Source organism: Echinops telfairi, unplaced genomic scaffold (genome assembly GCF_000313985.2).
Source record: "Echinops telfairi isolate 266 unplaced genomic scaffold, ASM31398v2 ScPeMD7_7425;HRSCAF=8463, whole genome shotgun sequence".
Lineage (NCBI taxonomy): Eukaryota > Metazoa > Chordata > Mammalia > Afrosoricida > Tenrecidae > Echinops > Echinops telfairi.
This window is the reverse complement of record NW_022111325.1, coordinates 6,178,779-6,202,115: the sequence shown is the minus strand read 5'-3', so window position 1 is coordinate 6,202,115 and position 23,337 is coordinate 6,178,779. Positions and strand designations below refer to the sequence as shown.

General features: G+C 39.3%; 2 protein-coding genes across 2 annotated transcripts; one reads left to right on the top strand and one right to left on the bottom strand.

Annotated features, from left to right (window-relative positions):
• The first annotated feature begins 4,157 nt into the window (after positions 1-4,157).
• Positions 4,158-5,090, top strand: LOC101662829 (olfactory receptor 10J1-like). Its single transcript, XM_004714810.1, has one exon. The coding sequence runs from the start codon at positions 4,158-4,160 to the stop codon at positions 5,088-5,090; it is 933 nt and encodes a 310-aa protein (XP_004714867.1).
• A 2,662-nt stretch (positions 5,091-7,752) lies between these two features.
• Positions 7,753-11,219, bottom strand: LOC101662509 (mucosal pentraxin-like). Its single transcript, XM_004714809.1, has 2 exons — positions 11,156-11,219; positions 7,753-8,348 (listed from the first exon to the last, which is right to left on the bottom strand). The coding sequence occupies exons 1-2, from the start codon at positions 11,217-11,219 to the stop codon at positions 7,753-7,755; spliced, it is 660 nt and encodes a 219-aa protein (XP_004714866.1).
• Between the last annotated feature and the right edge of the window lie 12,118 nt (positions 11,220-23,337).

The window sequence follows — 23,337 nt, the reverse complement described above, 5'->3', positions numbered from 1 at the left end:
GAAAGGAGAGGAGGAGAGAGAAGAAATTAAAGGAGCATGAAGAAAGGGTTTGAAAGGGTCTTCTGCCCCTCGAAGCATGAAAGACTGATCTCCTCAAACGTAAAATTGAGGTAGACATGAATACCCTGTGAGATTGAAGGATATTTACTGTAGGTTGAGTTTGGACAGGGTTCTCCCTGGTACCTAAAAGCCTGTTTGTCCTGAAATTGAGTGGCATTCCTTTAGGACAGTGGTTCTCAACTTTCCTAATGTTGCAACCCTTTAATACAGTTCCTGATGTTGTGATGATCCCCCCAATATAAAATTATTTTTGCTGCTTCTTCATAACTATAATTTTGCCACTGTTATGAATCATAATGGAAATATCTGATATGCAGGATGTATTTTCACTGTTACAAATTGAACATAATTAAAACATAGTGATTAATCACAAGAACAATATGTAATTATAGATTATGAAATATTTATTTTTAATGACAAATAAATGAAATTTTGTCTTGAAGCATGGTGTGGCATGGGTCGTCACACAGGGTACTTGTATGTGGGCGTATCTGCATGTGGGTAGACCTGCCTGGAGATGGATAGAGGAGCGGTGTCTCAGTTCCTAAGACCATTGGAAATGTGTGTCTTCTGATGGTCTTAGGGGACCCCTGTGAAAGGTCGTTGGACCCCTAAAGGGATCACGACCCCATAGGTTGAGAACAACTGCTTTAGGAGGTTATCCCTTTGTGTGGCTTACTGGACTAGAATTCAATGGATTGCTAATTTGTGAAAGCCTTAATAGTTAGTAGATAAATCAGAGCATCTCTCCATTTGCTATCCAAGTTCTTAATGAAGCCCTTGAGACCAAGTCTTAGACTCTACCTTCCTTCCTTCAGGATTCTCAAAGGGAAGGTCTCTGGAGATGTGTGGCATAGGGATCGGCTCTTCTTTGGGGAGCGTAAACATCCAAAGCTGCTGAAATCTGGAATTTAAGAGCCTGCGTTTTTCTTTCTCTGGGTCATTTCCTGGGCCCAAAGAACCAAAGCCCTCATACTCAAGATGTAAAGCCATCGTCTGAATTTCTCCCTCTGGTATTGGAGACAACTAAATTCTTCTTGCTTTTGAAGTTTTAATTTCTTTTGCCTTTTGGATGCAGGGTTATTCCACCTGCTCCATCCAAGTAGACTCATTCTCGTGACGTCCGTTTAAAGATACTATGTTGGAAATGCTACCTTCTTCTTCCTACTGCCAAGGTCAGAAGAAGTGAGTGGCTATTCTCAGAAGTAAAGGAAATAGAGTGCCCTGTTCATTTCCCCCAAATCCTACTATTCTCACCCTATGGCTTTAGTGTTTGGCTGGGGATAATGCTTTTCATGTCCATTAATCCTGTATTCCTTCATGCTCATCTTGCTGTGGTAATGAATTCAAAGACATGAAATTTAGTAGAGACATGATAATGATCTTCAAATATCTGAAATACTATCATGTTGAAGAGGAAGTAGAAAGTGGAATAACGTGGAGGGTGGTGAGTTAGAGGGAGATAGATCTTGATTCAACAGAAAGTAGCATTCTCTAAGAACTAAAGCTTTTCAAAATGGGAATGGATGATAGTACCTCTGTATAATGGAATAGTATGCTCTGTTGGAATTGAAAAGACTGAGATAGATTTACAGTACTATTACAGAATGTGTGCAAGATGGAATATTAAATGAAAGGAAAACCCGTAATCGTTTAGTATGTGAAGCTTATTCTGTTCTATTAGTATGTGAAGTAAAATAGCACGGTATATGGAAATATGTATGGATGTGCATAGAATATTTCTGGCTAAAAGTAAACAAAATAAAATACAGAGGAGAGGTAAAATAGCTACCATTCATTTATATACAACTATATATTTTTTTCTTCATGAGCACATATTACTTCCATAATTTTAAAAATCTTGGTTTTCAGTAAATGTAGTATCTTTTTAAGATGGGTACTATCTAATAAGATATTGAATTTCTAATGGTTGGAAACACTGAAACAGAATTTGGAGGACTATTTTTGAGAAATGCTGTGCTTTTTAAATTACCTCCTAAATCTAAATCATATTATGAGTCAGGAATATGTAAAAGATTCAAAATTACCAAATGTTTTTCAAGTTTGCTGTCAATTAGAGACACTTGAATAATAACATGAAAAAAAACTAATCCTTGCCCAGCACTGATGGTGACGTTTAGGCAAAAAAAAAAAGTGTATTGTTAGAAGAAATTTTACTTTTTTCTAAAGGAGGGAGCCATTATATGATGATCTCGAATCCAGAGGAATAAAAAAGACTATAGAGTGTTCCTTTTCCCTTTGACACGTGTCCCACGGGAGACAGCCACTTTTTTCTGTTACCATGGTTGTACTCCACGTGTGTGAACACTTTGAACAGGTCTTTGTTGGGTAGACGCGCCATAGTTTTCCTGCGAGGAGAAGAGGGGAGATGGGAGGGCAGAAGCTCAATTCGATCATTTCAATAACAGAGGCTTTTTGTTTTCCATGCTTCTTAGTGTCGATGGAATTGGTTTCTTATTTATGTAAGGGCTGGGTTTCACCTTGTTTGCTGCTGTTAGGGGCCATCAGGTTTGCTCAGATACATATTTATCTAGTTTAGTAATACATAATAAATCGTACTTAAACAGAAGTAATGATGGTGAGGGTGAAGGACAGTGGTCCATCCCCACATTTCCAAGGAAAATGATCTATCTACCGTAGCTGTAGTATTTTTCTATCATTTAGCACTTTTTCTATTTAAAATCATTGTATAGTTCACATCAGATGGATATGTTGTAACTCAGTCTTTCCCTTAATAATTTACATTGCTTCCAGGCATCACCATTACAAATAACAGCACAAAAAAAATGTGTCTAGATGGTTAGATAGCTCTGATAATGTTATTCATAGTACACACATAGTGTATTTAATATATACCTCTGATTATTTCCTTAAAATAAAATTACTGGAAGTGGATATATTATGCCAAGGGAGTCCACATGGGTTATCATAGACATGCTAATAGTGTCATCTACTTATAAGATACTGAAAATAAAAATCAGTTATAAGTTGTTTTCCCAGCATAATATCATATCCAAATTTAGGAAAATACACTGGTATTATGGTATTAAGTAATATGTGTTAAAGCAAAAATAGCTTAGTAATTTTTATGATTGTTAAAGTCCTTATGCGGATCAGAGCATTCTTATCCCAATAACTCTCAGAGAGAGAAGGTGAGGTCTACAAAGTTGTTTCCCAAAAGATAGCCTATTGGGCATTCTGAAGAAAAAAAGAGTTCAGAGTCTAGTAGTGAGGTAAACTGAAAATTTACATCTAAGCTCAAGTTAGAAAATGTTTTGAAATGCATGAATCTTCACATTGTTTAAGAAAACAAGTTACTGATAAATACCAGAACTATTACTTGGACAACACTTTAGGGTTTGGATTGATAGGTTAAATTTAGGTTACAACAGGTTTAAAACATTTCCTGGGGAAGAAGAGAGGAGTCAGATGCTGAAGCAAGTGAGGGGCACACCCAGTTTTTAATTGATGTGGTTGTTATTTTGTTATATTTTTCAAAGTAGGTTGTAGTGGTGCCAGGGATAGTCAGATTTTCATCTGTTAGAGATTATAAAAAAGTTCCAGGCAAGATATATAGGCAAGTAGGTACAGGAAGAAAACAAGCACTTACTATCTGTTTGATGCAGAACAGTGTCTTCTTTAACAACCCAGGGAAAAAGATCTTAAAATGATCACAATTACGGCAGGGATTGACAAATATGTATTAAGTGTAAAATATATCTGGGGCTGTGAGAGAAAATTCCTTTCAAGTTTAAATGTGTACTCCCCATTTCTTTAGTCTCAATTTTCTCCTAACATTAATGTCCTAACTTGCCAGGAAAACTATTCCTAACTTGCTCCAAGCACTCTTCCTTCTGCCTTAGCCCATCCCCATTTTTCATACCCTTTCAAACATAAATCTCTATCCTTGAAATCACTTTCCAATTGTGTTTTCTTTTACTTATCGGTGAACATTTGTCCTCGTGATTCTAGCAACAGCAGGATCATCTTTATTGCCTCTTTCTCCTAGAGCTCGCCTGCACAGAACACTGAGAAGGAAGGGTTCTGACTCGACTTTCACATCTGAAATTTACTCAATGAACAGAGAAAACTACACAGTGGTGCGTGACTTTGTTTTACAGGGTTTCTCCAGCTTCCATGAACACAAGCTGACGCTTTTTGTGGTATTTTTTGCCTTGTACCTTTTAACGCTGGCTGGAAATGTGATCATTGTGACCCTCATCAGCATTGATCGTCACCTCCACACGCCCATGTACTTCTTCCTTACTATGCTATCTGTTTCTGAGACCATGTACACACTGGTCATTGTACCACGAATGCTTGCCAGCCTCATAGGCCTCAGCCAACCCATTTCCTTGGCTGGTTGCGCCACCCAGATGTTTTTTTTCATCACTTTGGCCATCAACAATTGTTTTCTGCTCACAGCAATGGGGTATGACCGGTATGTGGCAATTTGCAACCCCTTGAGGTACATGGTCATCATGAGCAAGAGGGTGTGTGCCCAGCTGGTGTGTGGTGCCTGTGGCATTGGACTGCTTGTGGCCATCATTCAGATTTCTTCTGTGTTCAGGCTGCCCTTTTGTGATAGAGAGGTGGCACATTATTTCTGTGACATCCGCCCAGTAATGAAACTCTCCTGTGATGATACCACTCTGCATGACATCATTAACTTGATTGTCAGTTCACTGGTTATTGTAGTGCCTATGGGTTGGGTCTTCATTTCATACATCCTCATCATCTCCACTATCCTCAAGATTGCCTCTGCTGAGGGCCGGAAGAAAGCTTTTGCCACCTGTGCCTCCCACCTCACTGTGGTCATTGTCCACTATGGCTGCGCCTCCATTGCCTACCTCAAGCCCAAATCAGAAAACACAAAAGATCAGGACCAACTGATATCCGTGACGTATACAGTTTTCACTCCACTCCTTAATCCTGTTGTGTATACTCTAAGGAACAAGGAAGTCAAGGAGGCCCTCTACCGTGCTATTGGCAAAAAGCCTCCTTCTTAGGATCTTTGGGAGCTGGATATAGAGTTTCTCATAGTCTGCATATTTTATTTAAGTCATATCAAATTGGCATCATTTTCCCAGACTCAGAAGGCAGTAAGGGGAGAACAGAGAGAGAAATGGAAATGGTAAATACAGGAAGGATATGGGAAGAGTGATGTAACATTGTGAGGACTGCCATCAATGTCACCAAGCAAAATGAGTATGAATTGTTGAATGGAAAATCAATTTGCTATAAACTTCCACTGAAATGACCAAACAATGTTGTTGTTGCTTTAAAGTGTCGATCATAGCATTTCTCTACTTTGTGTAAAGAAAGTTGCAGAATTTGGTGGTAAGGATGCCCCACCAAACAGAGTTCCCTTGACTTGTGTGTTTTAAACATGACCTGTGGGATACAGAAAGGTTTTTCCCCAGGTTGTCTGCTGCTTGCCAGCACTTGGTAGTTATTCAGCTGCTTAGAAGTTCTCTCCTTGAGGGCATCAGCCATCCAGAGCAATCAGACACTATTGTCCGTCCTGGGATAGGTGGGGCCCACTGCCTGCCGATAAGGAGAGTGGATTGCTTTCCTGAAGGAGAGCTCAGAATAGGCCAAGGCAACACTGGGAGGACCAAGGTTAGTTCTCCATCTTGAATCTAAGGTCCGCTCATCCTGTCACATGTCTCCCCCTAGTCCCTCCCCTTCCTATTGCATGTACGTCCCTAGTTCATCCCCTTCCTGTTACGCGTATTCCTATTGTACAACTCCCTCCTGTTACGTATGTGGCTACTTGTAATCAGGGGGGCTTGCATGCCCCCTAAGGATATATAAGCCTTGGTTAGAAATATACTCAAACTCTCCTCCTCTTGTCTCCCACCTCCACGTGGACCACCAAGAAGGGCTGAGGTGAACATGCTTTATTTAACTCTTCTTCTTATCTTGCATGATTTTACTATATGTTTATGTATTATAGCCATATAATTGTAGCTACGAACCCCGTGATATTGTTAGAGGCTGGTTTACTCTAACAATGACCAAAAGAAAAAAACAAAACAAAAACCTGTATCTTTCACGAACATCATAGGTTACCGCCAGGGAAAGGGCCAGATGCTGCTGACAAGATGGACAGTTTACCATTTGAGTCATAAGCAAAGGGCCTGGATGTTATCAGTTTTTGATGACAGAAAATTGAGCTTCGTATTTGAAATGGTCGGTTGAAAGAGCAATCTAAATGTCAGATATATTCCGAGTTCTGAAACTTCAAAAAGTATTGGTGAATGCACTGAATGTTGGAAACACAGTTGAAACTACCTTCTTCACTTATCACATCTTTCTGTTTGAGCAGTGACAAGAGTAACAGACCCCTGCCATTCCAAAAGAAAGGTTATTGACTTTAAAGATTTTCACCTGGCTTGAAGATCCATGAAATGTTATTCTTTGCACTTTTGTTGAGCCTCCCATTAGAACTGTACATTCAGTAAATCTTGACTATCCACATGGCCATGGTTGGTAAATAACATGACTTCATCCAGCAACTGAATTTGGGGAGGGGGCGCCCTATAAAGAAGCACATATACTATACCATATTCACTAGCATAGGGCTATCTGAAAGTCCTTTGGCAATTAAATTTATTAATCTCACATCCCTACTAACCTTGCTATCTCTGATCTAGAAATCAGGCCCATGATGTTCATTCTTCCTGGTGTAGAATGTGATTGATCCTCATTTCTTCCTTTCCCCACTTCATCAGTACATTGATGAGCTTAATTTCTATGAATAGTTGAGTACCTAGTTCTAATCCTAAATTTAAACATTTGTCTAAACAAGATTCTGGAAGTCTTTTCGCTCTCCTAATGTTATTGCTTTTCTTAGGGAAAGTTATCTTTATTTGTAAGAAAGTTGTAGAAATTTCAGATTTAGCCCGGAGAAAAGAAAGTAGGCAGAACTTGCCAAATATTTTTCAATCCATAGAAAAAGAGATCAATCTGTATGTCCTACCCATCATTCTACTCCCCACTAAGGCCAGGCCTAAATGTCCCCTACTGAAGATGCATGGAAAGTGTATGTCCAACAATGGATTGAGGAATCCCTGATGGATCAAAAAGGAGGTACATGTTTTAGGATACATTGCCTGCCTGAAAGTGACTGTGAAGAGGGGTCTCCAGTGAACTGTACCTTTGCCGTTATCTGGGCTTCCTGAGTTCCTTCTTAGTGTTAAATATGAGAGAAGTATTCTCACAACCTTATTTGTGGGAACAAGCAAGGGGAGATTTTGAAAGCTCTAATTCTGGAACTCTCTGCGGGGATTTTGCTCCCGATATAGTAGTTCATTCTTTAAAGCCCCCAAGTAGCCATGCCATTTTTATAGACTGCTGAGTCTGAATACAAAAACCTGCATATGATCTAGTCACTGCTGTGGAAATCTCTAGAAGATTGGAGCCTGATACAGAAAACAGTGTGTTTTCTTGGGTTCCCATAGTTTGATACTGTAGCGAATGTTGTACAATTTGCCTGAAGTGATTTTTGTAACAATAAAGAATGGATGGTCATGACCTACCTATCCATGCATTCTTTATATAGTTTATACCATCTTAACAGAAAAATATTAAGCCAATGTATTCTATTTCAAAGGGAATTTATGAGTGACTATCACAAACACAAATCATGACAGAAGAAAGCAAGGCTCAAAACCACATTTTGTTCTTAATCACCACATAACCATTGTCTACATAATTCAGGCCTTGCCAATCAATCACGTTGCCACCGTGACATGAGGCACACATGTACTTTAGGGGAAGCACATGGTCCCACAAAGAAACATCCCATATCTCTCCAACAAAGGATTGTTTTGCATCAAACCCTCCTCCATAGGAATCCTGCTCTTGTCCCAGGATAATCTTCGCCTCTGCCCCCAAAGTGTACCCCTTCCTCACTCCCTTCCTCCCCAATGGTTTTCCATTCACCCAGAGTTCAGCAATCCCAGAGACAGACTCCCAGCTGACGCAGAGATGGATCGGACCATAAGATGTCTGGGGACCTTTGAAAAGGGCCTCAGCATTGCCAAGATAGAGACCATACTCTCCCATTTTGTTCACAAAGAGAAGCAGCTCGTTGTCCTGGGACCGGGTGTTGTAGGAGAAGAGGCTGTAAGGCCGTGTGAGGTCCGTGAAGCCCTTCAGACACAGCGTGAAGCTCTTCAGTGGCTTTCTCATATTTGGGATCAGGGACACATAGGCTGTATTTGATTCTTGAGGAAAAATAAACACCTTCCCTCTTAGGTCTGTGGAGAAGAGAAAACGTGACAAAAATGTGGTCAACTTTCTTTTGGCTTTGCTCTCACAATGCAACATTTGCTGTTTCCTGAGACAGAACGTCTACAGCACACTGGATTCTCTAAAGGGCCCGAAGAACATTATCTCAGCAACTGTATGTGCAAAATGTTAGTGTTGAAAAGGCAGATTTGGCATAGATGTCCTGTCAAAAAGAAGAATCTAAGACGCCCTCGATCAACTCTTGGAGTCCCCGGGTATACAATGTCTAAGACAGGGCTCTGACAGGACAGCCATGAAGACCCTATAGAGCACAGTTCACTCAGACCCACATGGGCCCCCGTGAGTTGGAATCAATTCGACTACAAATTTTATTATTGTTTTTATTATACATTAACTTATTAAATATGCATAAGTGTTCTAGTCCCATACCAGTGCATATAATAACGTTTATTTATTATGTTAATGAGTCCATATGAGTACAGAGTATACACTATACTCATATGGCCTCATTAACATAATAAATCACTTTGGAGTTATAAACAAAACTGATTATATGCATAGAAACAAGCATATGCTGGAGAAGACAAATGCAAATATGAAATGTGTGGACTACCAAGGAAAGATTTGACATGACCAAGACTCTGATTTGGACTTCTAGCCTACAGAACTTTGAGAAAATGAAACCCTGTTATTTAAACCACTCATTTATGTTATAGCAGCATTAAATAAGACAGCAACACTCCCTGTATTCACAAGAGATTCTACTCCAATAGATCAGCAAACTCCAGTTAAAGAAAATCAAACACGGCTCCCTCATTGAATGTGGATTAGCTGAAGCATGTAGCATTTCATTTCTACCTTCTTTATTGGTCAGATTATAGAATACTAGTGGCTGGAGTTCCACATAATTTCAATGGTTCTTCTTGAATTATGGCTTGGCTGTGATGGGTCACCACCAACTCTCATGGTTCGTGAATAGTGTGCAACCCACATGATTCAAAGCTTTAAAGTGGCCTCCCTCTGATTTCCACTTCCTTTTTTCACCTATGTTTTGCTAGTTCAGGGTCAATCCTTTACTGCTTGTCTCTCAAAGCAATGCATCATGAGCACAGAATTACTTATTTCCTTCTAAGATCCACAAGAAAACATGTGGCCTTTACCATTATAAGGTCAACATTTTTTTTTTATTTCCTGAGGAATACAAGTTTAACAAAAACTGGAAATCAGAGAATAATGAATAATTGAACAAGGGAGACATATTCCAGAAGCCTTGAATGGAGTTAGTCTTGCTTAATAGTGTGAAATGGAAGAGCAGCATGAATTACGATTTCTTTAGATGCCAGGGTTCTTCAAGCAATCCCAGACAGAGAATGGGAACTGAAGACCTAGGGAGAGGGACTAGGAAAATAGTAAGGACTTAGAAAGAACTTTGGCCAGTACAACATGCATCAGAAAGATGGGAAAATAAGTCATGCATTTCACCCTGTCATCAAATTATTTCCTAAGTTTTATTTGTAGTTGTGTCAGTATCCAAACCTGGACCCAAACAAAACAGTATGTCTAATCATAGAACAGGGTATTAAGCAACTTGCTAGCAAGAGTGATGTGATAGAGAAACGGGCATGCCACACTTGAAGTTTCCTTTAGTTTCAACAATAAGAAAAAATGGGGAATGAAGGGTTGGTGTATTGCCAAAAATGTATTTTTTAACATATTACTTTTTAAAAAACAACTTTTATAATATTTTAAAGACCATAAGTGCACTTCTTCTGTAATTAATTTCACCAAATCTTCCTCATAACCATTTAAAAGATAGATGCTAAAAATAAATAAATGAAAGATAGATTCTGTCACTCTCCTCATTTTAAAGATGAGGAAACTGAGGTTCAGAGAAATTCAACAATTTCACAAAGGTAATTAACTAGGAGAAACTAGTTTTCTAAATTTCAATCTAAGCTCCTTCTGAGATTTGTAATTTTCTTTCTTGTGGCCCAGATTAAGACCTTGAGAAGCAACCAAACAAACGTTCCAACTCCTGTACTAACTTCTCTCTTTCTAGCAAAACCTCCCCACCCTTCCTAGTCTCTCCGATGAGCGGTGACAGCGTTTTTATACAGGTTGCACAACACACTCCCCTTCATCCTCTCAGGAGGCTGCCTGATGCTGCGCACATCCTGACTCACCACCATCAGTGACGACGTTAAAAAATGTCCAAATATAATTTATTTCCCTATGAATATGGACTGACTCTCTTTTAGTGAATGAGAAGTAGAAGAAACTGTCATTTCTGAGATTAGGTTATAAAAAGACTGTGACTTTTACATTGGATTCTTTCTCTCTTTAAGTTGGATCACTCTTTAAGGGGGAAACAAGTTGCTATATTGTATGCTGCCCTGTGGAAAGGCCCGTGTGGCAAGGAACTAAGGGAAACCTCTGGGGAACCTCAGCTCAATAGCTTATGAAAATCTGGATCTTGCCAATGGGGTCATCAGAGAGCTTCAAAGTGGCTCCTTCGTTGAGCCAGTAGACAAAGACTACTCCTCTGTCTGACATAAATCTCAGGAGCAATTTAGAGCCAGAGTCACACAGATAAGCTACTCTTTGATTTCTGACACACTGTAATTATGAGGTCGTAAATATTTATAATTATAAGCTTCTGAATTTTGAAGTAACTTTATATATATACCAGTAGAAAACCTAAATATTATCATTCATTCTCAACTCCCCCCAAAACAGCAGCAGCAGACGCAGCAACAAAATGTGGTGTACACCAATTCCCCTGTGACTTGGAGAACATTTATTCCCAAGTACCTACCTGAATGTGTCATGCCTTCTGAGAGAACCAAGAAGAACAATACACCCAGAAGAAGCTTCCCCATCTTTCTTTCCTTGGGTCTTCAGGTGACTTGGAAAGTATGTCAGTTGTCTTGCCAATAGGGAGACACTCACAGATGGCTTCTTATGCTGTGGCTGTTGGGGTTACACCTTTCTTCTATCAACAGAATGTAGGTTATAAATGTTAAATATTAACTGAACCAGGAAATAGATGAAACATTTTTTTGCTCCCTCTGATGTGCCCTGGACCTGATCTGGTTTCAATATTTTCAGAATTTTAGTTTTGTTTTGCTTGTTGCTTGTTCATATTAGGGTTTATCTCAGAGGTGTTATGTCATTGGAGGTCACCCTCGAAGTTGTGTTATGTGTTTTTCAGTATATGAAACCCAGGATTTATGAACCTCTAGAGCAGCAGTTCTCAACCTGTGGGTCACAACCCCTTTGGGGTTGAACAATCCTTGCACAGGTGCTGCCTAATTAATACCAGTAGCAAAATGACAGTTATGAAGTAGCAATGAAAATAATTTTATGGTTGGGGGCTCACCAACACATGAGGAAAGGTATGAAAGGGTCGTGGCATGAGGGAGGTTGAGAACCACCATTCTAAGGGTTTCAGGGGGTGGTGGTACAGTGATGCGATGGGAGTTAAAATAGAGCCAATGTCAAGGAGTCCAGGAAGGAAGAGAATGGTTGAAAACTGATCGTGGTAGCAGTTGTACGATACTGCTTGACATGATTGAACTATGAAATGATAAGATTTATGTATTTACTTCCAATTAATAATACATTTTCAATGTATGTTTTGCTTACATTTTGGTCTATTGTTCCATTTTTTGATTATTCTTTTTCTCTTCTAACTGTTATGCTTCCTTCTGAGGAGTTCTATTCATGTTCTTCCAGGAAAGAAGCTTCAGGGCCTCATGAAAGACACTGTTATTACCTACCTCTGTAAGGAAACGGTGGCCATATAGTGTTACACGTGTAAGGTTAGTCTGCTCCTGGGCCTGCAAAGAAACCATTCCCTTCCCCGTAGTTATAACCCACCAGTGGAGTAAATAGATGTCCACCCACGTACACTGGTGGTTGTTTAGCTGTCGTGATCTTGAGGCGGAGGTGACTAGAAGCTACTGGTTTTCAGTTAGTGCCCTTACCTGGAATCTGTCCATCCAATAGGAGCTCAAAGAAGGTATCTATGAAGATGAATGAATGAATACTGTCTCAATTTACCTCTGTCAGTTTGTCTTACTGGTGGCTTGTGTGTTGTTGTGATGCTGGAAGCTATGTCGCAGATATTTCAAATGCCAGCAGGGTCACCCAAAGGGAACACGTGTCAACACAGCTTCCGGACAATTAAAAGACTACAAAGAGGGAATAGTTGTCCACTTCTGAAAACCTTATGGACAGAATCAAAACATTGTGAGATACTGAAAATCTCATAAAAAGAACAGAACATTGTTGAAGTTTGGGCCAGCAGATGAGCCCATCAGGTGAGCTGGCACTCAAAAAGACTGAAAACGAACTGCTCTCTCAAAGGAGAGCTGCACACAGTGATGGAGTAAAGCCCCTGGGAGTAAAGCTTTCCAAACCTTCATCTGCTGAAGGAGCATGACGCAAAATGAGAAGAAACAGCTGCACACACCAATTTGTAATTGGAATTTTTATATGTTCACATGAAGAATGAATTCATACAAAATATGAATCTAGGAAAATTAGAAGCAAAAAATTAAATAGAACACATAAAACAGACATTATAGATATTATTAGCAGGTTGAAATGGCCACTTTGAATCAGAAAAGATATGGCTTACTATGCTGGGAACGAAACAATCAAGAGAAATGGCTGCACATTCATCTTCCACAAAGGAAGTTTCAAGATCTCTCTTGAGGTACAGTGCTATCTGTGATAGGATTATTATCTATCTGCCTTCAAGGAAATCTAATTAATACAACTATTATTCAAATTTATATGCCAACCACCAAAGCTAATGATAAAGGAATTGAAGAACTCTACCAATATCTTCCATCTGAAATGGATCAAACAAGCAATCAAGATGCATTGATAATTATTGTTGAATAGAATGCAGATGTTGGAAACAAAGAAAAGGGAAAAGTAGTTGGAAGATATGGCCTTGGTGATAGAAATTAAGTTTAAGATTGCATGACATAATTGCAAATTGCATGTCTTCATAGCAAATATATTTTCAACAGTACATAAGGCAGATACACGCATGGACTTCTTTGGTTGGAATAATAGAAATCAAATTGACTACATCTGTGGGAAGAGACAGTGGGGAAGCTCAGTGTCACCACTAAAACTAGGCCAGGGGCAGACTGTGGAACAGACCATCAATATGTAAGTTCAAGTTGAAACTGGAGAAAATGAAAACAAGTCTACAAGAGCCAAAATATGACCTTGAGTCTCTCCCACCTGAATTTTGAGAACATCTTATGGACATATTTGCTGCATGGAACACTAAATGATAGAACCTGTGGGATGACATCAAAACATCATATATGAAGAAATCAAAAGGTCATTGTGCTAGTCTGAGTACTTTAGAGAAACAAATCCACAGAAAATGATGTATAAGAGAGAGTTTTATATAAAGGTTAGGTACACGTCAAGAACACATCCCAACCCAATGCTGCCCAAACCCACAAGTCCACCAATAACCCATATGTCTGACACCAATCCACTAAGTCCTCCTCCATCTCACGAAACACACGCAGTGATGCCGACTGCAGGAGGAAAGACAAGTCAGTGAACGTGTAAGCATCTCAGCGCTGGCAAAGGTCACACGGCTGCTCCAGCACCCAGGGCTGCATCGGGGTAGGTCCACGTGGCTTCTCCTCAGGGATGTCTTGCAGAAAATGAGCTTTGTCAGCTGAAGCAGGGAGCTGGCTAAGGCAGCTGCACCCTGGTTGGACCATCACAAAACAGATACCGGAGAACTAGCAAGGTGAGGCTCTCTGAGCCATTTATCCCTCCGCCCTTCAATGAACCCCACATGTGTTTATCAGCCAGGTTGGCACAATAAACTAACTACCTCAGTCATTAAAAAGACAAGTAAAAAAGAAAAGATCAAAGTGGATGTCAGAAGAGACTCTGAAACTTGTTCTTAATAGTAAAATAGCTATGGCACCGGGAAGAAACAATGAAGGTGAAGAGTTGAACAGAACGCTTTAAGGGCAGCTTGGTAAGACAGAGTAAAATAGTATGAAATGTGCAAAAACCAAGAGTTATAAAGTCAAAAAGGAAGAACACACTCAGCATATCTTAAACGGAAAGATCTTAAAGCAGTCAAGCCTCAAGCTGCAGTATTGAAAGATTCTATAGGCAAAATATTGAACAATGCAGGATGCATCATAAGATGAAAAGAATACACAGAGTCACTGTACCAAACAGAACTAGTTAACATTCAACCATCTCACAATGTGGCATATGAGCAAGAACCAAAAACAAAGCGCTAGGAGCTAACAGATGATCGATGGAAATGTTTCAACAAGCTGATGAAGCACTGGAAGCACTCATTCATCTATGCCAGGAAATTTGAAGGACAGACTGACAGGTAGAGATTCATATTTGTACCCATTCCAAACAAACAAAACTCAACAGAATGCTCAATGTATAGAATAATATCATTCATAGCACACGCAAGTAAAATTTTGCTGAAGATCATCCAACAATGGTGACAGCAGTCCATTGACAGGGAGCTAGCTGCCAGACAACCAGGTTGGATTAAGAAAAGTTTTCCCATGCAGCAGCAGACAGCTTTTATCTTTCTTTATTCGAACTGCTGGTGGGTTTTTAACGGTGCATCTTGAAGTAAGCAGTCCAAAACTTACCTGACACCACTAACACTGCCCCTTGACTATGAGTAAAAAACATGTAAAATGGTTTAACAACCCAAACCACAAACTCATTGTGTAGCGACATCATAAACAGGTGCTTCCGATCTTCACTAAAAGCCAGATCCACCCAATTGTTTTTCACCTGAAGATGTTCAGTAGGTTCCAATATGAAGGAATAATGTCAAGCAACTAAAGACTTTCCCTTCAATTTTCATTTAAATGTCCAAGCTGACACCAGTTCCTAATGAGATACCAACTCCTTATAGGTTTATATTGTGCCAAATCTAGGAGCGCAGTAAATCAAAGAAAGTGACAAAAATCTATGACCCATGGAAAGAATTAGCCCCATGGGCTGATGCATCAGCTACACAACATTCAGTCTCAACAAGTCTGAGATCAGAAGAATAAGATCTAATCCAGCTCCTGCTACCAACTGCTCTGAAAAAGATCACCTTAGGAAGTCCTGGATACAACAGGAGCAAAATGTGGAGCAGAATTGAAACTCATTAAAAAAAAAAAGACCAGGTTTACTGGTTGGTTAGGATAAAGACTGGTAGAAACAGCGTAGCTGTCCGGTTGGTAGAATAATCATCCATTTTAGATCAAAAGAGAAGCATTTGCCCAAAGACAAGGTTTAGAGGGCTTACATAAGGAAGAATGAAAACAGGAGACACAGGGAGGTTGGTTAATATTTGGTAATATTAAACGAATTGCAGTGGATGCATTGAATCAGAATGTGTGTGAATTGTGGAAGTTCACACTATTGCCTGCTCTATACACCTTCACCTAATTCACAATAAAAAGTGAAGAAAAAAAATAAATAAATTGACCCTTATCTACGAAAATAAAAACTTCCCTTGAAAGAAGAGTTACTGAACTTCCTCAGTGAGCGTGCCTCTGTATTGCTAGGACTGCTACCGTTCAGTGTCAGCTTAGGTCTCTGTATTCATATAGGAGCGATGGATGCTCAGGTAGTGATTCCACTTGTAGAGATTATCTCTAGTTGGAATAAACAGAGGAGGAATAATTAAATCGAGGGAGGAAAAGAAGTTGGAGTGAAAATGTGGAGGGATAAAGGGAAAATGGGAGAAATAATGGACGGCAGACAATTATTTCTAGGATCATAGAAAGGAGAGCTGGTTTTCCCACTCTAGGAACCCGAAGATCCTTAGTTCAAGAGTATGAAAAACGATTCGGAATCTGCACCCTATCAGGCCCTCTCTGAGGTTTCTCACTCATACAAAGTTCTATGTTATGAAAAGTGAATTAGCTTTAGTTCAGACAGCCAGTTCCCTGTTTCTAATGATATCATTTTCAGAAAATGGTTTTATTCATAAAATGGGAATGAAAGCAAACAACAACAAAATGCTCCCTCACAGAAGTCCTTATAAAGCTTGAACAGATTACTTAGGAGGTTAACTAACACTCCAAGCTCACTTCCATCCAATACATTCTGACTTACAGTGACCCTGTAGAGCAGGGTAAAACTGCCCTGCAACTTCCTGAGACTTCAACTCTTTACGGGAGTAGAAACTATTGTTTTTCTCCTGAGGAGTGGCTGGGGGTTTCCAACACCTGACCTTGAGGCTAGCTGCCCAATTGCTAATCACTACGTTGCCAAGGCTCCTAAGATTATGAGATTAAACTCAAACTCACTGTCGTCATGTCAATTCTGACTCACAGCAACACTATGTCCTATATGGCAGAATGGAACTGCCCCTGTGGGTCTCCAAACCTGCGACTGTAGCTCCTTAAAGCTTCATCCTTCTCCTCAGGGTGGCTGGCTTTGAACTGCTTACTTTGCTGTTAGCAGCTCCACTAAATACTACACCAAGGGTTCTATTTATGAGATTAGACATGTAAAATATTATAAAGGTATTAACAAGCAAACAATAAAAGATTTTATGCTTCTATACTAGCTGTTTTTCTCTCCCAGTTTCCCCAATCACGTTTAAATTTTTTCCTTTAAGCATGAGACTTGACCAGAGTAATATTCTATAGAGAAATAATCAGTAACATAAATAAATAAATTGGATACATTTTCTGAACGTTACATCTGCAATTATTGGACTTGGGAGATAAATTAAAAAGATCGTATTTTGGTCTTCACGTGCGGAATATCCTTAAGAATCGAGTGGATTTTAAAGAGAAGTAAGTTTGTGAAATATAAACCTCAGCTTCTGAGCAGCCAGTTTTAAGAACATTAAGCCATTGAGAGTTAGCTTTTTACTTATAACTGGGGTTAGAAAAGAGTGGAGCTCCCCCAAAGTTACATTTCTATCAATCATACTTCTTTTTTACTTGTTAACGTAACAGGGCTCATGATTGGGATTCAGGAAAGCCAACACATAACCAAAAGTAATTGATGAACATTGCATTCGTTTGCCATCACTTACATATGACTCAATAGGAAGAATTCTCTAATTTTAAATGTCAACTGCTCAAGGACCAAGTATGAGAAGACAAAGGAAAAGATTATTGGTTTTACAATCTTTGTTTATTATAACTAATAGATGTTATCTTTTTCCATTGTAATTGAACTGATGGAATGGAACAAATAAATTAGGGAAGAGTAATTTCTCTTTTATGACCTTCAATTATTTTATCAGATACAAAAAGATCTAATACATATTTGTAAATCCTGTACAAAGTCCAATACACTCTACAGAGATAATCAGAAGCTAACTTATATCAACATGAAACTCAATATAAAGTTGGCACAACATTCTTATTTTATCTCTTACCTACAATGTTCTTTGCATGTCCCAACTTCAGAGGACTTCTGTACACCAACGTCACCAACCAGCAAGGAGGCTTACTCCATAACACTTGGGCCAAGACATAACTTCCTCGTGAAGCTCAGGTAAGAGGGTGGTTAAGTTCCAAGTTGCTAACCCAAAGATCAGCAGTTTGAACCAACAGCCACTCCATGGGACAAAGACCTGGCAACCTGCTTCCAGAACGATGGATAGCCTCATGGACCTTATGGGGACGTTCTTCCCTATCCTACAGTGTTGCTAAGAGTTGAAATCAACTTAAGGGGAGTGATATTGGTTTTCTGGTTTAAATTTAAATGCAATTGAGGAAAACAATCTAGTAGGCATAGAGAGGGCTCTTTCAAGGACCCTAAGACCCTCTTCTCTTAGTCCATGTTTGCTAACTGGAGTCAACCTCAGCATCCTAGAACTCTGGGTGGAAGGAAAATCCCTGAGGAAAAGGGGATACGTAAGTGGACAGATCACTCTGGAGCAGGAGCAGAATTCTGAGGCCAAATTTAACAGAACCAATTCTTAGGAGCCCTGGTGCCATAGTGGTTATATGTTGAGCTGAGATCTGCATGTCTGGCAGTTCAAAACCACCAGCAGCTCTGTAGGAGAAAGAATGAACTTTCTACTCCTGTAAACAGTTTCAGTATTGACCTGATGGCTGGGAGCAGTAGTAGAGTCCTTCAATGGGAATATTTGGGACTAGCCCAGTAGGATTATGTGCTCTTATCAAACCTACTGTGGTGACAATATCCTATGGTTGCTGTTGTTAGTTGTCATCAAGTCCGTTGCAACTCACAGCAGCCTTAAGTGCAATTAAACAAAACACCAGATGACGGTCCTACTCCGTCCTCACAATCGTGATGCTTGAGCCCATTGTAGCCACTGTGTCAATTCCACTTGTTGAGGGTCTTCCTCTTTTTCACAATTCTTCTGCTTTACCAAATATGTCCCATTGGCCCATTTGGTCTCCTAATAACATGTCCAAAATACATGGAACAGCAAAAATGTACTTGCACTTGATATTATTAATGTTGTCTGATGATTTCCCCATTCTGTTGCCTTATCTTTCTTTGGAATGGGCCATGGACCCCCCTCTTCCAAATGTCTTGGCATAGGTGAGTGAATACTTTCAGTGCGTTTTCAGCTTGCTGAAACATTTCAATTGGCATTCCATCAGTTCCTTGAGCCTTGTTTTGGGCCAATGTCTTTAGTGCTGCTTGAACTTCTTCCTTTAGTGCCATTGGGTCTTGATTGTGCGCCACCCATCGAAAGGGTGCAGTGTCAATTGGGTATTTTGATAAAGCGGTACTGTGTTTTCCTTTCATCTTCTTCTGATACTTCCTGCATCGTTCAATATTTTGCCCACCAACTCATCTCACTGCCACTGAGTCAATGCCAACTCAGAGTGACCCGATGGACATAGCAAAACTGCTCCTGTGAGTTTCTGAGACTGGTGACAGAAGTATAAAGCCCCATTTAGTCTCCTGAGGAGCAGCTGGTGGTTTTGAACTGCTAACCTTTCTGAGAACAGTCCAACATGTACCCTCCATGCACCAGGGCTCCTTACTATGACACCAGGGAGCCTCATAATCTTTTAATACTGTAACTCCAGGCTTGGATATTTTCTTCAGTTCTTTCAGGTTAACATATACTGTTTTCTACATTATGGGGGTTTCTAACTCAAGGTGTTCACATATTTCATGATCATACTGTCTTTGTCTTTTCAAGCTGCCCTTTGAAATTTTGTATTTAGCTCTTTTAATTCATCACTTTTTCCATTTGCTTTAGCAATTCTATGATCAGGAGCAAGTTTCATAGCCTCATCTGATATCCACTTTGATCTTTTCTTTCTTCCCTGCCTTTTAAATGACCTTTTGCTTTCTTCATATATAATTTTCTTGAGATCATCCCACAGCCCATCAGATCCTCTATCATTAGTGTTCAATGCAGCAAATCTATCCTTGAAATGTTCTCAAGTTCAGGTGGGTTGGACTAGGTTGTATTTTGGCTCTTGTGGCCTTGTTTTGCTTTCCCTCAGTTTCAAGTGGAACTTGCATATGTGAGCCATTGCTGACCTGTCCACAGTCAATCCCTGGCCTGATGTTAAGTACCAGGTATGAAGCTTCTCCAGAGTCCCTTCCCACTATTGTAGTCAGTTTTATTTCTGCATATTCCATCTGGAGATATTCACAGATATAATGACTGTTTCTGCTATTGAAAAAGTATATATGTGCTAAAGAAATGGCTGGTCTTAAAAAGTGCTGTCATGTAATCTCCAGCGTCATTTCTATCACCAACACCATATTTTCCAATTACTGTTTCTTTCTCTGTATTGTCTTTTGCATTCCAATCACCAATAATTATTAATGCAACTTGATTGCATGCTTGGTCAATGTCAGACTGAAAATATTGGTAGAATTCTTCGATTTCTCCATTACTAGCTTTAACGGTTGATGCATAAATTTGAATAATTGCATTCATTGGATTTCCTTGTATAAGCATAGATATTATCCTAACACTGACAGTGTACTTCAAGATAGATCTTGAAATGTCCTTTTGGTGGCTGACTATGACAACATTCCTCTGGAATTTGTTATTCCCAGCATAGTAACCCATATGTGACCTGATTCAAAATGCCCAATACCAGTTCATGTCCACTCATTAATATTAATCTTGATACATTCTATTCCATTTTTGATGACTCCCAAGTTTCCTAGATTCATACTTTGTAAATTTCCAATTACAATTATTAATAGATGTTTATAGCTGTTTCTATTCCATTTGAGTCATGATTCATCGCCAGATGAAGGTCCTGAAAGTCTTACTGCATGCATTCATAAAGCAGAGCTGACTCCACTTTAAGACGGCAGTTCTTCCTTAGTCATACTTTGAATGTCTGCTTTCCAACCTGAGTCTCCTTTTCAGACAGTACAGCTAACATTGCTGTGCAGCTATTCGTGAAGTGTTCAATATCTGACAATGTTTCTCTGCTGTTCAAAAGGTTTGAGTGGATAATTCCTCACAATTGTCTGCTTATTCTTTCTTTGCAGTCTGTTCTTCGCCTGAAAGCTCTGCATTTCACCTTGAGTTACACTGCTGGTATTTGAAATAGCAATAGCACAGCTTCTAGCATAATAGCAGTACTCAAGCCACACGGTATGACAAACGGACAGACAATTGGTGGTGCTAAACTGATAAGCTCTGTTTGTTTTTGTTGGCTTTTGTTTTTCTCTTATAACTATTGATTTGGCCATAATTTCCAACTTGGAGCTAGGTGGCAGGATTAGTACAAAGATTTACCATAAACTTTGTGTCTAGTTTCCCCAACTACTACTATTATACCATGCTTATTTTGTCCTCATTTTTTCTTTCTGTTGTATTCTCTTTCTCAGAATGAATTACACACACAACACACAAACATATGTGCACACACATACATAATTTTATCCGTATTTTTTCCTTATCATTAGGAGTCAGTTGCAGACATTAAAAAAACACAAACCAAACTCACTGCCATGAACTCAGCAGCAACTCACAGCAGCCCGATAGGACAGGCTAGAGTAGCCTCTGTAGGTTTCTGATACTGTCACTCTTTACGGGAGCAGAAAGCCTCATCTCTCTTCCATGGAGTGGCTGGTTGTTTCAAACTGCTGACCTTTCGGGTTGCAGGCCAATGCATAACCACTACACCACCAGAGATACTCCTTCATTCCTAAATATTTTTAAATTAACATATTCTCAATAGGGACGATAATGCCTCTAATGAGGAAAAATATTGATTATTGAGGAGGGGGCAAAAATCTTCTTGGTCTCCAAACTCATGAGAATGGTCTTCTCATAAAATCTATGTCATAGTATTTCATTTATCTTTGAAGGAGCTACACCATGTGGTGTAGCGTGCTAAGCATCAAATGCTAAGCACAGTTAAGTGGTTCCAACAGACCAGTAGTCGCTCCTCAGGAGAAAGATGGGGCTGTCTGCTCCCGTGAAGACTTAAAAGTTTTGGAAACCTGAAGGGGTAGTTCTACTCTGCCCTCGAGAGTCGCTGTGGGTTGGGTGGACTCTATGGCAATCTGAAGTTAGGTAATTTCTCTTTGAGAGAGAAAATAAGTTTCAAGGTTAATTAAAATTTTCTTCTTAGCGGTCAATCGTAGAAAAACTTTGAGAAACACTGTCTTACACAATACCCAGCTATCATCAAAATCAAGAAATTTGCATTGGTATATCATTATTTAATATAGAGACTCTTGAGAATGTTTACAGTTGTCCCAATAATAGGAAGAGAACCTCGACAAGTTATGGGAAAATTCCATTATCTTTTCATTCAGTTTTTCCATGAACTTTTGGAAGCCCGCTTGTGTATCTTATGTCAAAAGAACTCAGGCCAAGCCAGATTAATATAAAGCCTTACTTCAATAACATGTAATAACTAATCTTGGATTCTCTTCTGACAAAAGATATGATACTTTGCTTTATTTTCACAATTGTGTGGCTTCTTTTATCTAGAATATTTCTTTAATGAAGAAAAAAACCATAATTCTAGATTTTCATCTCAGATTCTTGTTTCAGAAATTCTTGGTGTGACATACAGCAAATGAAGCATAACGTTATCTTTTTAAAACCATGTAAAGAAATTTGCTTCTTTATTCATTTGTCCCTCTGGGGCAGATAGTCTTCTCAATAGCAAAATAACTTTATGCCCTGCTGTGCCATAGTGTACCGAGTCGCAGAGACAGAGTGGGTTACTCGTTGGGCCATTCACTGAAAGGTCAGTTTGAATCCACCAGCCACCCTATCAGAAAAAGTTAATGCTTTCTGCAGCCTTAGAAACCCAAAGGGGCAGCTCTATTCTCTCCTATGGGGTCAATATGAGTCGGAATCAACTCAATGACAGTGAGTTTAGCTTTGAGTTTGGTGCCGTGATATTGCACTCTTGCTTCTTTTCCCCTTCCTAAATCCCTCCCATTCTTGTCTGGAGAGGGACAAATAAACAAAGAGATATAAAGCTGCTCTTCAATGATTAGCCCAGAAAGGTGATCCCAGAATTTACTAAGCATATTCTGATTATCAAATGTCATTTTATTCTTCCAATATGCATGTGGTTGTTAGCTGCCAATAGAGAAATGACCCTGAAATAGTTAAGAAAAATAAAGAAGATAGTGTGGGAAGGATTGGGGAATAGATGAAAACCTATGGAGAAATTTAGTACAGTGAAAGTTGATATGAGTGGATATGTTGAAGAACTTAAATAATTATCCAATATTAGCATTGAAACAGTTTGCAATGAGATGCTACATTATGACCCTTTTCCATGACTCTCTTACGGTAAATTCTGCTATGAAGATAAGTACCTGGCTAGACTTTACTGTTAACGTTGTGACAAAAGGAATGAGCTGGATTCATCTTCTATGTTGGTGTGGGGGATCAAGAAATGGCCATAGGTATAAGAAGGAAAGGCAAGTGAGAGCAAGTGCAATCAAGAAATCAGAATTAGGAACAAGTATAAGCATATAAACATTTTTTAAAAGATTTTTAGAAATTACTAC